At 52.0% G+C, this 14,271-nt stretch overlaps 1 protein-coding gene across 7 annotated transcripts in view; it reads left to right on the forward strand.

The window, feature by feature from the left end:
* The first annotated feature begins 10,602 nt into the window (after nucleotides 1–10,602).
* cd164l2 (CD164 sialomucin-like 2) overlaps nucleotides 10,603–14,271 on the forward strand; it is a 74,337-nt gene continuing 70,668 nt past the window's right edge. For 3 of the 7 annotated variants that reach the window (XM_072500665.1, XM_072500658.1, XM_072500650.1), the window contains exon 1: nucleotides 10,615–10,898. In XM_072500665.1, the coding sequence (XP_072356766.1) occupies nucleotides 10,823–10,898 (76 nt within the window). In that variant the 5' untranslated portion in view covers nucleotides 10,615–10,822. Of the gene's footprint in view, nucleotides 10,899–14,271 lie in introns of all 7 variants that reach the window. The other 4 variants (XM_072500642.1, XM_072500655.1, XM_072500659.1 and 1 more) reach the window with 3 other exon arrangements.

Consider the following 14,271-nt stretch of genomic DNA (forward strand, 5'->3'; position numbering starts at 1 on the left):
CATGGTCTTTTTTAGACACACTTTTAAATCTGATAAAGATAGAAAATGGGAAGGTGCAAGAAAAGACAGTCAAGCAAGAGAGAGAGCGATTGAAAATTGCAAGGTGACTTCACCTTAAAGTAAAAAAGACAGTAGCATTGTTTTGGTATTGGACTGGCAAACCAGAGGCCTAGACTAATAAACAGGAGACATGAGTTCCAATCGCACTATATCAGTTGGAGAATCTAATTTTGATTAATTACACCTAGAATAAAAAGTATTTTGAGGCTGATGCACTGTATTACACAGAGATGTGTGGCCTCCTACAGCAGCTTGCGAAATGGCTGCTGTTCGGAGAGCACACACATTTATTCGCCGCCTACTGGGCGGAGCCAGCAGGCAGGGGTCTACCCCCATACCTGTAGTACAGGGGCCTTACCGTAATACCCATATATACAATATAATACGACAGTGGTGACTACCACATTCACCCCCTGTTAAAATGAGTCCAGCGGGGGGGGGGTGGAAAACTATATACATACAGATTGGTTTTAAAATTACAGAGAAGGTTACAAAATTAGACGATTGGATGCCTTGATCTGTTGTTGAGAGCGCTGCAGTGCTGATGGTGACTCAGGCGTCAGCCTGGTCTTCGGTGACTCCGGGAGCATGTTGAAATCCTCTTCATCCCCGGGTGGGAGCAAGGGGAGGACGGATTGTCCTAGAGCGGGGGCTGCCGTGGGGTGCGCCAGGGGAATGGAGGGTGGCGCCGGGGCGGGGGGGGGACTCAGCTGGTGCCAGATCCCTGGCGGCCGTCGGGGTACGCTACGTAGGCATACTGTGGGTTTGCATGGAGTAGCTGTACACTCTCAACCAACGGGTCTGCCTTGTGGAGCCGCACGTGCTAGTGGAGGAGAACGGGTCCTGGAGCTGCCAGCCACGTTGGGAGCGAAACCCCGGAGGTGGACTTCCTGGGGAAGGCAAAGAGACGTTCATGGGGGGTTTCATTGGTCGCGGTGCACAGGAGCGACCGAATGGAGTGAAGTGCTTCGGGAAGGACCTCCTGCCAGTGGGAGACCAGGCGATTTCTGGACCGTAGGGCCAGCTGGACAGCCCTCCAGACCGTCCCATTCTCCTGCTCCACCTGCCCGCTTCCCCTGGGGTTGTAGATGGTTGTCCTACTTGAGGCAATGCCCCTGTTGAGCAGGTACTGGCGCAGATCCTCGCTCATAAATGAGGATGCCCGGTCGCTGTGGACGTAGGCGGGGAAACCGAACAGAGCGAAGATGGTGTTGAGGGCTTTGATGACGGTGGCAGATGTCATATCGAGGCATGGGACGGCGAAGGGGAATCGGGAATACTCGTCAACCACATTAAGAAAGTACGTGTTGCGGTCGGTGGAGTGGAGGGACTCTTTGAAGTCCACACTGAGGCATTCAAAGGGGCGGGAGGCCTTCACCAGGCACGCACGGTCTGGCAGGTAGAAGTGCAGTTTACACTCGGCGCAGACCTGGCAGTCTCTGGTGATAGCCCTGACTTCCTCGTTGGAGTAGGGCAGATTGTGGGCCTTAATGAAGTGGTAAAAGCGGGTGACAGAGATCGGCGTGCAGGGTCCGGAGTCGGTCCACTTGTGCGCTGGCACATGTACCTCGGGACAGGGCATCTGGGGGGCTTGTTGAACTTACTGGGGCGATACAAAATCTCGTAATTGTAGGTGGAGAGCTCAATCCTCCACCTCAAGATTTTATCATTTTTGATCTTACCCCACTGTGTGTTGTTAAACATGAAGTCAACCGACCGTTTGTCAGTAAGGAGAGTGAATCTCCTGCCGGCCAGGTAATTCCTCCAATGTCGCACAGCTTCAACGATAGCTTGGGCCTCCTTTTTGACGGAGGAGTGCCGAATTCCGGAGGCATGGAGGGTGGGGAAAAGAATGCCACGGGCCTGCCTGCCTGATTGAGGGTGGCGGCCAGAGCGACGTCTGATGCATCGGTCTCGACTTTGAAGGGGAGCATCTCGTCGACCGCGTGCATCGCATCCTTGGCGATGTCGGCCTTGATACGGTTGAAGGCCTCGTGAGCCACGGCCGTCAGTGGGAAAGCGGTGGATTGAATGAGTGGGCGGGCCTTGTTCCATGAGGGGGCGCATGCGATCGGGGTCGGGCCCTAGAACTCCGTTCTGAACCACACAGCCGAGGATGGCTAATCGGTTCGTGCTGAACACACACTTCTCCTTGTTGTAAGTTAGGTTGAGGAGTGTGGCAGAGTGGAGAAATTTGGAAAGGTTAGCGTCGTGGTCCTGCTGGTCGTGGCCACAAATGGTGACGTTGTCCAGGTACGGGAAAGTGGCCTGTAGCACCATCGATCACACACGAGGCGAGACATAAAGAACTTCAATCGAGGCTTTATTGAGCAGACTTGTTCAGACTCGTTCCCCAGCAGCTCAGTCACAGAATGCAGCTGCGGGGATTAACCCAGGTTCTTATATCCCGCCTATCTGGGTGGAGCCCAGTAGGTGGCGGATCCAATCGGGATCCAGCATCTGTCCTCCAATGGCTCCTCGGCATTCATGGTGTACCGTATTACCCCTAATACATACCACCACATTCTCCCCTTGTTAAAAAGGAACCTGGCGGGGTGGTGGGTGGTATGGTGGTAGGGGTTTACAGGGTCGGTACCTTAACCATTGAACTATATACAACCATGCCGCTTTTACTGGGCCACTGAATTATTCACATTTTACCCGATTAGCAGCGTTAACTATTTACAACAATGCCGCTTTACTGGGCCACTGAATTATATACATCTTAAGTCGATTCGATGAGTCGAGATGGTGCTCTGGTCGCCCTTTCCGATCGTCTCAGCCCTGGTGGTGGTGGTGGTGCTGGCTCGGGTCCGGTCGACTCTGGGAGCAGCGCGCTGTCCCCCTCTGTTTCCTTACCCCTGGATGGGCCTGGGAGGAGAACTGATCCCCCCGGGAAGGGGGTGGCTGTGGGGTGCACCGGCGGGAGTGAGGGGGAGGTGATTTGTGTTGGGGGTGGGGGGGGGGGGAGCTCCGGCGGGCGCCAGGTCCCGCAGAGAGACCGTGTCCTGTCGGCCTTCTGGGTACGCCACGTAGGCGTACTGCGGGTTTGCGTCGAGTAGATGTACCTTTTCCACCAGTGGGTCTGATTTGTGCTCCCGCACATGTTTCCGGAGCAGGATGGGCCCCGGGGCTGCCAGCCAGGTCGGAAGTGACGTTCCAGAAGCGGACCTCCTAGAGAAGACAAGGAGGCGCTCATGAGGCGTTTGGTTAGTGGTGGTACACAGCAGGGACCGGATAGAGCGAAGGGCATCCGGGAGGACTTCCTGCCAGCGGGAAGTTGGGAGACTCCTAGACCGTAGGGCCAGTAGGACGGTCTTCCAGACCGTTCCGTTCTCCCTCTCTACCTGCCCGTTCCCCCGGGAGTTGTAGCTGGTCGTCCTGCTCGAGGCTATGCCCTTACTGAGCAGGAATTGGCGCAGCTCGTCACTCATGAAGGAGGACCCCCTGTCGCTATGGATGTAGGCGGGGAAACCGAAGAGGGTAAAGATGGTGCCGAGGGCTTTAATGACCGTGGACGCGGTCATGTCGGGGCAGGGGATGGCGAAGGGGAAGCGGGAGTATTCGTCAACGACGTTAAGAAAGTACGTGTTGCGATCGGTGGAGGGGAGGGGGCTTTTGAAGTCCAAACTGAGGCGTTCAAAGGGACGGGAAGCCTTTATCAGGTGTGCTCTATCTGGCCTGAAAAAATGTGGTTTGCATTCTGCGCAGATTTGGCAGTTCCTGGTGACTGTTCGGACGTCCTCGACGGAGTAAGGGAGGTTGCGGGCTTTTATGAAGTGGTAGAAACGAGTGACCCCCGGGTGGCAGAGGTCCTCGTGGAGGGCTTGGAGACGGTCCACTTGTGCGTTGGCACAAGTGCCGCGAGATAGGGCATCGGACGGCTCGTTCAGCTTTCCGGGACGGTACAAGATCTCATAATTGTAGGTGGAGAGTTCGATCCTCCACCGCAGGATCTTGTCGTTTTTTATCTTGCCCCACTGTGCACTATCGAACATGAAGGCTACCAACCGTTGGTCAGTGAGGAGAGTGAATCTCCTACCGGCCAGGTAATGCCTCCAATGTCGCACAGCTTCCACTATGGCTTGGGCCTCCTTTTCTACTGAGGATTGGCGAATTTCTGAAGCGTGTAGGGTCCGGGAGAAAAAGGCCACGGGTCTGCCCGCTTGGTTGAGCGTGGCCGCCAGAGCTACGTCGGACGCGTCGCTCTCGACTTGGAAGGGGAGGGACTCGTCAATGGCATGCATCATGGCCTTTGCGATATCCGCTTTGATGCGGCTGAAGGCCTGGCGGGCCTCTGTCGACAGGGGAAAAGTAGTGGACTGGATTAGTGGGCGGGCCTTGTCTGCGTACTGGGGGACCCACTGGGCGTAATAAGAAAAGAAGCCCAGGCAGCGTTTCAGGGCTTTGGTACAGTGGGGGAGAGGGAACTCCATGAGGGGGCGCATGCGTTCGGGGTCGGGGCCTATCACTCCATTACGCACTACGTAGCCAAGGATGGCTAGACGGTCGGTGCTAAACACGCATTTTTCCTCGTTGTAGGTGAGGTTGAGGGCGTTAGCGGTCGGGAGGAATTTGCGGAGGTTGGCGTCGTGGTCCTGCTGGTCGTGGCCGCAGATGGTGACGTTGTCGAGGCACTGGAATGTGGTCCGTAAACAGTGCTGGTCGACCATTCGGTCCATCTCTCGTTGGAAGACCGAGACTCCGTTCGTGACGCCGAATGGAACCCTTAAGAAGTGGTATAGCCGCCCGTCTGCTTCGAAGGCAGTGTACTTGCGGTCACCGGGGCGAATGGGGAGCTGGTGGTAGGCGGACTTAAGATCCACGGTGGAGAAGACCTTGTACTGTGCAATCCGATTGACCATGTCGGATATGCGGGGAAGAGGGTACGCATTTAGCTGCGTGTACCTGTTGATGGTCTGACTGTAGTCTACGACCATCCTCTGCTTCTCCCCTGTCTTCACTACTACGACCTGGGTTCTCCAGGGACTATTGCTGGCCTGGATTATGCCTTCCCTCAGCAACCGCTGGACTTCGGACCTGATAAACGTCCGATCCTGGGTGCTGTACCGTCTGCTCCTAGTGGCGACGGGTTTGCAATCCGGGGTGAGGTTCGCAAACAGGGAGGGCGGTTCGACCTTGAGTGTTGCGAGGCCGCAGATAGTCAGTGGGGGTATAGAGCCGCCAAATTTGAATGTTAAGCTCTGGAGGTTGCATTGGAAGTCCAACCCCAGGAGGGTGGGAGCGCAGAGGTGGGGAAGGACGTACAGCCGGTAACTTTTGAACTCTCTCCCCTGCAAAGTTAGGTTTGCGATGCAGAACCCTTTGATTTCAACGGGGTGGGACCCCACCGCCAGGAAAATCTTTTGGGTGCTTGGCCGAATTACAAAGGAACAGCGTCTTACCGTGTCCGGGTGAATAAAACTCTCCGTGCTCCCCGAGTCGATCAAACACGGCGTCTCGTGCCGTGTTGTTGTCGTCTGGAGCGTCCGGGGCCGCAACTGGTCGAGGGTCACCGATGCCAAACGTGGTTGGTGTATCAGATCGTTGTCTTCAGGCAGTGTGGAGCCGTCCACGCTGGGGTCCTTGCCTGTCAGCCAAGATGGCGGCGTCCATGGATCGCACGCGGTCGGGGGTGGACAAAATGGCCGCTCCCATGAGTCGCACGTGGCCGGGGGTGGACAAAATGGCCGCTCCCATGGATCGCACGCGGCCCGTGGTGTCCGGGGTCCAAAATGGCGGCGCCCGTTGGCCGCCCGTGGGTAGCTGGGGGGGTTGAGCCCGTGGTCCCATTTGTTCCCCGGAGATAGCGGCGACCCCACGGGACTGGCACACCGCTGCGTAGTGCTTCTTTTTACCGCAGCTTTTGCAGCTGGCCGGGCAGCGCTGGCGGGGGTGTTTTGGCTGCCTGCAAAAGTAGCAGGGGGGCCCCCCCAGGTGGTCTGGGATTCTGGCGGCGCACGCTTGCGGAGGGGTGGGGGTTGCCGGGGGGTCGGTCGCGGCGGGGGTCCACGGAGCCCAAGGGGCTGCAGCGCGGTCGGGGGCATAGGCGCGGGCGTTTTGGGAGGCGACATCGAGGGAGGCTGCAAGGGCCCATACCTCTGTGAGTCCGAGAGAGTCTTTCTCTAAAAGTCTCTGGCGAATTTGCGACGATGCCAAACCTTCTACGTAAGCGTCTCTGATCAGGAGGTCCGTATGTTCGTTCGCCGTAACCGCTGGGCATTTACAGTTTCGTCCCAGGATCGTTAGAGCATTGAAGAAATCGCCTAGCGATTCCCCGGGGATTTGTCGTTTCGTCGCGAGCTGGTAGCGTGCGTAGACCTGGTTGACGGGCTTAATGTAGGTCTGTTTCAGCAAGTTGAGCGCCGCTGGGAATTCTTCCGCGTCCTCGATGAGTGAGTAGATTTCGGGACTCACCCTGGAATGCAGGACATGCATCTTCTGGTCTTCTGTTGGTCTGCCGGGGGCCGTTCGGAGGTATCCCTGAATGCACGCCAGCCAGTGCTTAAACGCCGATGTTGCGTTAGCTGCTTGGGGGCCGATCGCAGGCACTCCGGGGTGATCTGGAGCTCCATATTCCTTTTTAAGTCTGCTCAATAAATTGTAGCACCATCGATCACACACGAGGCGAGACATAAAGAACTTCAATCGAGGCTTTATTGAGCAGACTTGTTCAGACTCGTTCCCCAGCAGCTCAGTCACAGAATGCAGCTGCGGGGATTAACCCAGGTTCTTATACCCCGCCTATCTGGATGGAGCCCAGTAGGCGGCGGATCCAATCGGGATCCAGCATCTGTCCTCCAATGGCTCCTCTGCATTCATGGTGTACCGTATTACCCTTAATACATACCACCACATGGCCCACAGCCCGGACCGGTCAACCATTCGGTCCATCTCCCGTTGGAAGACCTAGACCCCCGTTGGTGATGCCAAAAGGAACCCAAAGGAAATGGCAAAGGCGGCCGTCTGCTTCAAACACAGTGTATGCGTGGTCCCCCTTACGGATGGGGAGCTGATGGGTAGGCAGATTTCAGGTCCACTGTCGAGAAGACCCGGTACTGTGCAATCTGATTGACCATATCCGATATGCGTGGGAGTGGGTACGTGTCGAGCTGCGTTTACCAACTGATGGTCTGACTGTAGTCAACGACCATCCTGTTTTTCTCCCTAGTTTTCACCACTACCACTTGGGCTCTCTAGGGGCTGTTGCTGGCCTCGAAGATACCTTCCCGCAGTAGCCACTGGACCTCAGACCTGATGAAGGTCCTGTCCTGGGCGCTGTACCGTCTGCTCCTGGTGGCGACGGGTTTGCAATCCGGGGTGAGGTTTGCAATCAGGGAAGGCAGGTCGACCTTAAGGGTCGCGAGGCCGCAAACAGTAAGGGGTGGTAGGGGCCCGCCAAATTTCAGGGTTAGGCTCTGGGGGTTGCACTGGAAGTCCAGGCTGAGTAGCAAGGCAGCGTAGAGGTTGGGGAGGACGTAGAGCCGGAAGCCGCTGAACCCTATGCGCTGGACGGTGAGGGTGGCGATGCAGTACCCCCGGATCACCACGGAGTGGGATCCGGAGGCCAGGGAGATTCTTTGCTTAGCGGAGTGTACCGCGAGGGAGCAGTGCCTTAGCCTTTCGGTGTGTATGAAGCTCTCAGTGCTCCCGGAGTCCAGAAGGCAGGATATCTCGTGCCCGTCGACCTTCACCTTTGTTGAAGCGGTTGCAAGGTTGTGCGGTCGAGACTGGTCGATTGTGACCGAGGCGGGACGCGGCTGATCGTTGTCATTTGCAGGCGATGAGCGGCCCGATGAGGTGCCCAACGGGCAGGGGTCCTTAGGCAGGTAAGATGGCGGCGCACACGGGCCGCATGTATCCTGGGGCAGGCAAGATGGCAGCACCCATTGGTTCTGAGGCAGGCAAGATGGCAGCGCCCATGGGCCACACATGTTGTGAGTGGAGCAAGATGGCGGCACCCACGGGCCACACATGGTCTGAGGAGAAGAAGATGGCGGCGCCCACTGGCCACACGTGAGGGGTGCCGGGACAATAGCGGCGATTGAGCGGGCCTGGCACACTGCAGTGAAATGTCCCTCCTTACCACAGGCCTTGCAGAGCGCGCTTCGCGCTGGGCAGCGCTGCCGGGGGTGTTTTGTCTGTCCGCAGAAGTAGCACTTGGGTCCCCCGGGGTTGGTTGGCTGCCGCACGGCGTAGGCGTGGGGTTGGCTGAGCCCGCTCGCTGATGGGGTCCACGATTCACGGGGGGGGGGGGGCATGCAGTCGGGGGCATAAGCCTGTACGTTGCGTGAGGCGACCGTGAGCGAGAGTGCTAGTTTCTTGGTCGCCGCGAGGTTAAGCGTGGCCCCTTCTAAGAGGTGCTGGCGGATGTAGTCAGACCCTATGCCCGTAACGAACGCGTCTCTCATTAGCAGGTTTGAATGTTCAGTGGCCAAAACGGCCTAGCAGTCACAGTCTCTCACCAGGGCGAGCAGGGCACGCCAGAAATCTTCCACAGACTCACAGTTAGTGCCGCGTGGATAGGAGGTGCCTGGCGTAGATCTTGTTGGTCGGCTGAGCGTAATTCTCCTTCAGTAGCGCCATGGCCTCTGCATAGGTAGGCGCGTCCTGGACGATGTGAAAAACGTTGGAGCTCAGCCGAGTGTACAGAATCTGGAGCTTCTGTGCTTCGGAGATTGGGTCTGATGCAGACCTGATGTATGCTTCCAAACAAGCTAGCCAATGTTGGAAGTCCTTTTTGGCATTGTCTGCTTGAGGATGCAGCTGCAGGCCATCTCTGAAAAATCTCTGGGTAATAAATGATGCACTATCAATTACGACGAGACGAGAGTAGAAGTAATCAAGGCTGTATTACAGAGATGTGTGGCCTCCTACTGCAGCTTACAAAATGGCTGCTGTTCAGAGACCACACACATTTATACTCCACCTACTGGGCGGAGCCAGCAGGCAGGGATCTACCCCTGTACCTGTAGTACAGGGGCCTTACTGTAATACCCATATATACAAGATAATACAACAGTGGTGACTACCACATTGGCACATTTCATGAAATGAGGATAGATTGGAGAGGTTGGAACTGTTCTCCTTGAAGGGAAGAAGGCGAAGAGCAGATTTGATAGAGATGTTCAAAATCATGAAGGGGCTGGACAGAGTAGATAGGGACAACCCCCCGTAAAAGCATCAAGAACAAGAGGGCACAGATTTGAGATGATTTACAAAATGAGCAAATGTGATGTGAGAAAAAGCTTTTTCACACAAGTGGTTGGGGTCTGGAATCCACTGCCTAGAAATGTGGTAGAAGCAGGTTTAATCAAGAGGGCAATGGATGATTATTTGAATAGATACAATGCTCAGGATATGGGGAAAATGCAGGGGAATGGCACTAAACCATAACATTGTTTGGAGAGCCAATGCAGACATGATGGGCCAAACGGCCTCCTCCTTCATCGTAATAACTCCGTACTTCTGTGAAGTTTGTGTATACATCTCATTGCTGCGGCCTGTTTTAGCAAGAGTCAAAACAGCTCCACAAAAAGAAAAACAAATAAGGTAGGACAAACATAAAAACTACCATCACATTTCTCATTTATTCTTCCAAAATCACATAATCCCATATAGCTATCTTTATGATAACTTTGATGTGATCTGCTCATAGAAACATAGAATTTACAGTGCAGAAGGAGGCCATTCGGCCCATCGAGTCTGCACTGGCCCTTGGAAAGAGCACCCACCCAAGCCCACACCTCCACCCTGTCCCTGTAAACCAGTAACCCCACCCAACCTCTTTTGGACATTAAGGGGCAATTTAGACTAGCCAATCCACCTAACCTGCACATCTTTGGACTGTGGAAGGAAACCGGAACACCGGGGGAAACCCACGTAGAATGTGCAGACTCCGCACAGACAGAGACCCAAGCCCCGAATCGAACCTGGGACCCTGGAGCGGTGAAGCAACAGTGCTGACCACTGTGCTACCGTGCCGCCCTGACCGAGATATCAGACCCAGACATCTCCTTATATCATGCCCAAATACAAGAATCCAAGAAGACAAAAACTTGGAAACCAGTGTCATCAATTCTGAGACTGCATTCAATAGGAACCCCAAAATTGCTTGGACACCTGCCCCGACCAGATGGGACTTTCTGGTATAAATCTTCTGCTTCCCATTTAGGTTAATTGCATTGGCTCCAATGTGTATTTATGCTGCTAGCAGTTTTCCGTCAAATGAATTCATTGCCTAGCCTTGGTGTTATTAACTGAATGACGCTACATCAATCATACCCCACTTGACAAAGGGACAGAGGACTTATTTTTCAAGCAGTTAGCAAACATATATGCTCTGCTGTCTATTTCGTTTAGGTTATTATTTTTCCCACCTCTTTCCCTTCGAGTACCACACTGGATTATGCATTTAAAAACATGTATGCAGAGTCTCTGGGGATTTGGTTGTTAGGTAAACACGCTGGCATCACTTGTGAAATGTGATCAGTGCTGCGGTCATGTGACAGTCCCCCTTTAATAACTTGTTACAAGCGCTTGGATACATTTCGCTCACGTGGGCTCCGGGTTAATTTCCACGCAGTATTGCAGCGCCTATTTCCCAACCTGATTGCTTCGCTGCTGGGATTTGCCAAAACTTAAGCGGAATTTCCTGGTCTTTTTTATTTTCTCTAACTTTTATTCCCCCCTCCCTTCCCCTTTCACACCCCACTCCTTTGCTCTGTAATTGCAGGCACGGTTCCCAGAGAGGTTTGTGACGATGAGGTGGGCAGAGATTGCGATGGGAGTTTCACTGTTGACGTTACTCTCTCGAGTTTGTGAGGGTCAGGAAGAAGGTACAGAATTTTTGGTTGGACGTGCCCCTGCAGGTTACAATGCAGGGGGCAAGTGTCAGCAGTGGTCCTTGTTCTGTGTTTATGTTGATTTTTTTTAAAGCTAAGTCTGGGAGGTAGTCAGAATTCTTAACTGGAGGTCTGTTCATGCCGACTTTGACTGTGTTCCTGCAGTCTCTTTAATTAACTAGGACAGCTTGGGATATGTAAAGGTAATGCACGCATCATTTAACATTGGCAGGCTCTGAGTGACAACGGGTGTGATCTTTCACATAATTCTTTATAACCCAGCCACAAGTAGTTGAATATTTAGGGAATGTTTCATTAACACCTGTGCAGGTTAAATAAATGAAATTGCATGTCCCTGGTTGGGAGTGGTTTGAAATGCATCGCGCAGAAGGTGGAAATTTCCATTGTTTTGTTGGTGCTGCCTCCAGTGTTAAGGTGATTTTATGTCACTGTGCATGCACTTGGGATTTTAAAAAGAATCTCCTGTCTTTTCGTGTTGGTTGTCGATGGCAGTTTTAAATATTTAATATTTATTCCAAATGATTGGCCAAGCAGTGTGGGCTTTTTCTCTGATATATACAGAGTGTGCAAGTAGTCATGACAATATCATTCCTTTGAAAAAAAAAACCCCTCTGGGCTCTGCAGTCTCGTAATTGGTGTCGCAATTGCCCCATTTATGCCAACCGGAAATTTATGCTCAATGTAACCAGTCTCTATCGCAATACTAGAACCTGACGCAAATTAAAGTTCCCAAATATTGCTTCAAATTCCATGAAGTATTCTACATGTTTTCAATTACAGCAAGATAGGTGTTTAGCATTGAGCTGACTCTTCACTGAGTTGAAGATCGACCCTGAAATGAATGATCAAAACATTCCTCCTATTACCGCAACTCGACTCAGATTCTGGGCTTTCATAGTTTTCAGGTAGCTTCCTGTTTCTGATACCAGGATCGGCAGTGGCTGAAACGTTTTTGGTGTTTTGGATTAAATAACATCAGAAATACGAGTAGGTCATTTGAACCTTCTCCACCATTCAAAGATCAAAGATGATCACACTCCCAACTCCACCTTCAACTGTCCCCCAACCCACCCCCATGCCTCAATTCGCTTAGTATCCAAAATTCTATCAACCCCTGACTGACTTGAATATCTTTAAATGACTTGAGTGTCCAGTTCACGTTAGTGTTACCAAAGTTGAATCTTAATTTGACCTCTTCAGATACTGAATAAAATAGCACAATATTGCTTCAACTTTTTGAACAGCAAGACCCACACACGGTGAGGGTTCTGTATATGACTGACTGCAGCTGCAGCTCATTCTGGTCACCCCTGTTGATTGAAATCATTAAACATGTTTTAACCAAAAAGTGAATGGTTTTGGGGGTGGGGAGAGGGGCGAGGGGGCCAGTCTCGTGGATAAATGTCATTCCTTTGTCTATACAGTACATCCTGGCACACATTGGCTTGCATTGAAGGTTTTGTGTTTAATTATTTGCTGTTAGATTTCCTACGGGTGCCAATGGAGCTACTTTCAATTTGGAGAATTAGAGGACCTGCACTTTGAACACTTTTTTAAAAAATTGGGCTTGACGAGTAAATCAACAATACTGCCGAAATAATGGACAGAAACCAGTTTATGTATTTACAGTGTCAAGGTGCAGGTCCTGCTGGGCTTTGAGATTATATTTGAGACCTAACCTGTCACGGGTTCAATTAGTGTGAGATTTAAGTTTTTTTGGTGACAGATGGGCACCTAATTGTAGTGTCTCAGAAACCGTGCTAATGCCATACTGACTTCTGTGTTTTGTTCCTTAAATAAATACTTGCATTTATAATGGTGCGTTCATAACTACAGTATGTCCAAAAGTGCTTCACTGCTAATGAAATACATTTTTGAAAATGATATTTGCACATGGTAAGCTCTCTAAGAACTCTCCTGGTATTTTTTTTTTACATCCATCTGTATGTGGTTTTATTGTCTCATCCAAAATACTGATAGTGTGGTGTTCCCTTGGCACAGCAGTGGAGCTCAGTCAAGGTTACAGACCCAGTGCTGGTAACCCTGACGAGGATGCTACCCCCAAGTCACAACTTTTTATTTTTATCCTTGTTGCCTGTCCCTAATTGCCCTTGAGTGGCTTGCTGGGCCATTTCAGAGGGCAGTCACCCATGTTACTGTGGGTTGCAAGCAGGCCAGAATGGGTAACCATGGCAGATTTCCTTCACCAAAGAGCATTAGTGAACCAGCTGGGTTTATACAACAATCTATTGTTTCATGAGTAGTTTTCAATTGTAGACTTATTAATTGCTGTTCGCTTACTGTTGGTCTTTCTGGAGTGGGTTTTAAACCCACAGTCTACTATTTGTTATCCCCTAGATTTGATTATTTTGACACACCCTTGGCTAAACCTCCCCTCTTCCACCCTCCATAAATTTATCATCCAGAATTCTGTTGCCCTTATCTAACTTGCACCCAAGTCCCAGTCACCCACTAACCCTACTTTAAAAGTCCTGTATAAATGCAGGGAGAGTGAATTGGCTCAGTTGGCTAGATAGCTGGCAGGTGGATCAGAATGGTACCAATAGCATGGGTCAGATCCTCATTCTGGCTGTGTTAGTCCAACGGCCTGCCTCCTCTTCCCTACCCCATAGTAAACTATGACATAAGATGGGGATAATTGGAATAAATTCTCATAATTGGAACTGCTATCTAGAGGTCACGTTGGAATTGTTTAGAACTTTGAGGCTGCAACTGGAATACTGTGTAATTCTGGTCGCCACATTATAAGAAGGATATGATTGCACTGAGGGGGTGCAGAGGCGATTCACCAGGATGTTGCCTGGGATAGAACATGAAAAGAGATTGGATAGGCTTGGGTTGTTTTTGCTGGAGCAGAGAAGACCTGAGGGATGACCTGATCGAGGTGTACAGGATTAAGAGGGGCATGGACAGGGTGGAGAGGGAGCAGCTGTTCCCTTTAGTTGAAGGGTCAGTTACAAGGGAACACAAATCCAGGTTGAGGGGCAGGAGGCTTAGGGGAGATTTGAGGGAAAAACATTTTTAACCCAGAGGGTGGTGATGGTCTGGAATGCACTGCCTGGGATGGTGGTAGAGGTGGGTTGCCGCATGAGCCAAGTGCTGGCAAATGGGATTAGGTCAGCAGGTCAGGTGTCTTTCATGTGTCACTGCAGACTCGATGGGCCATAGGGCCTTTTCTGCACTCTATATACTGACACTTTGGATGAATTTTTAGACCTCAACAGTGACTGGGCTGGGTGTAGAGTTGCAGATTGTCAGCCAGCATGTTGGTTTCCAGGCACCATTTTGCTCTTAGGCAGTGTTCCCAGAAGTGAGGTGGCAGTGA

Source organism: Scyliorhinus torazame, chromosome 1 (genome assembly GCF_047496885.1).
Source record: "Scyliorhinus torazame isolate Kashiwa2021f chromosome 1, sScyTor2.1, whole genome shotgun sequence".
In the NCBI taxonomy this organism is placed as follows: domain Eukaryota; kingdom Metazoa; phylum Chordata; class Chondrichthyes; order Carcharhiniformes; family Scyliorhinidae; genus Scyliorhinus; species Scyliorhinus torazame.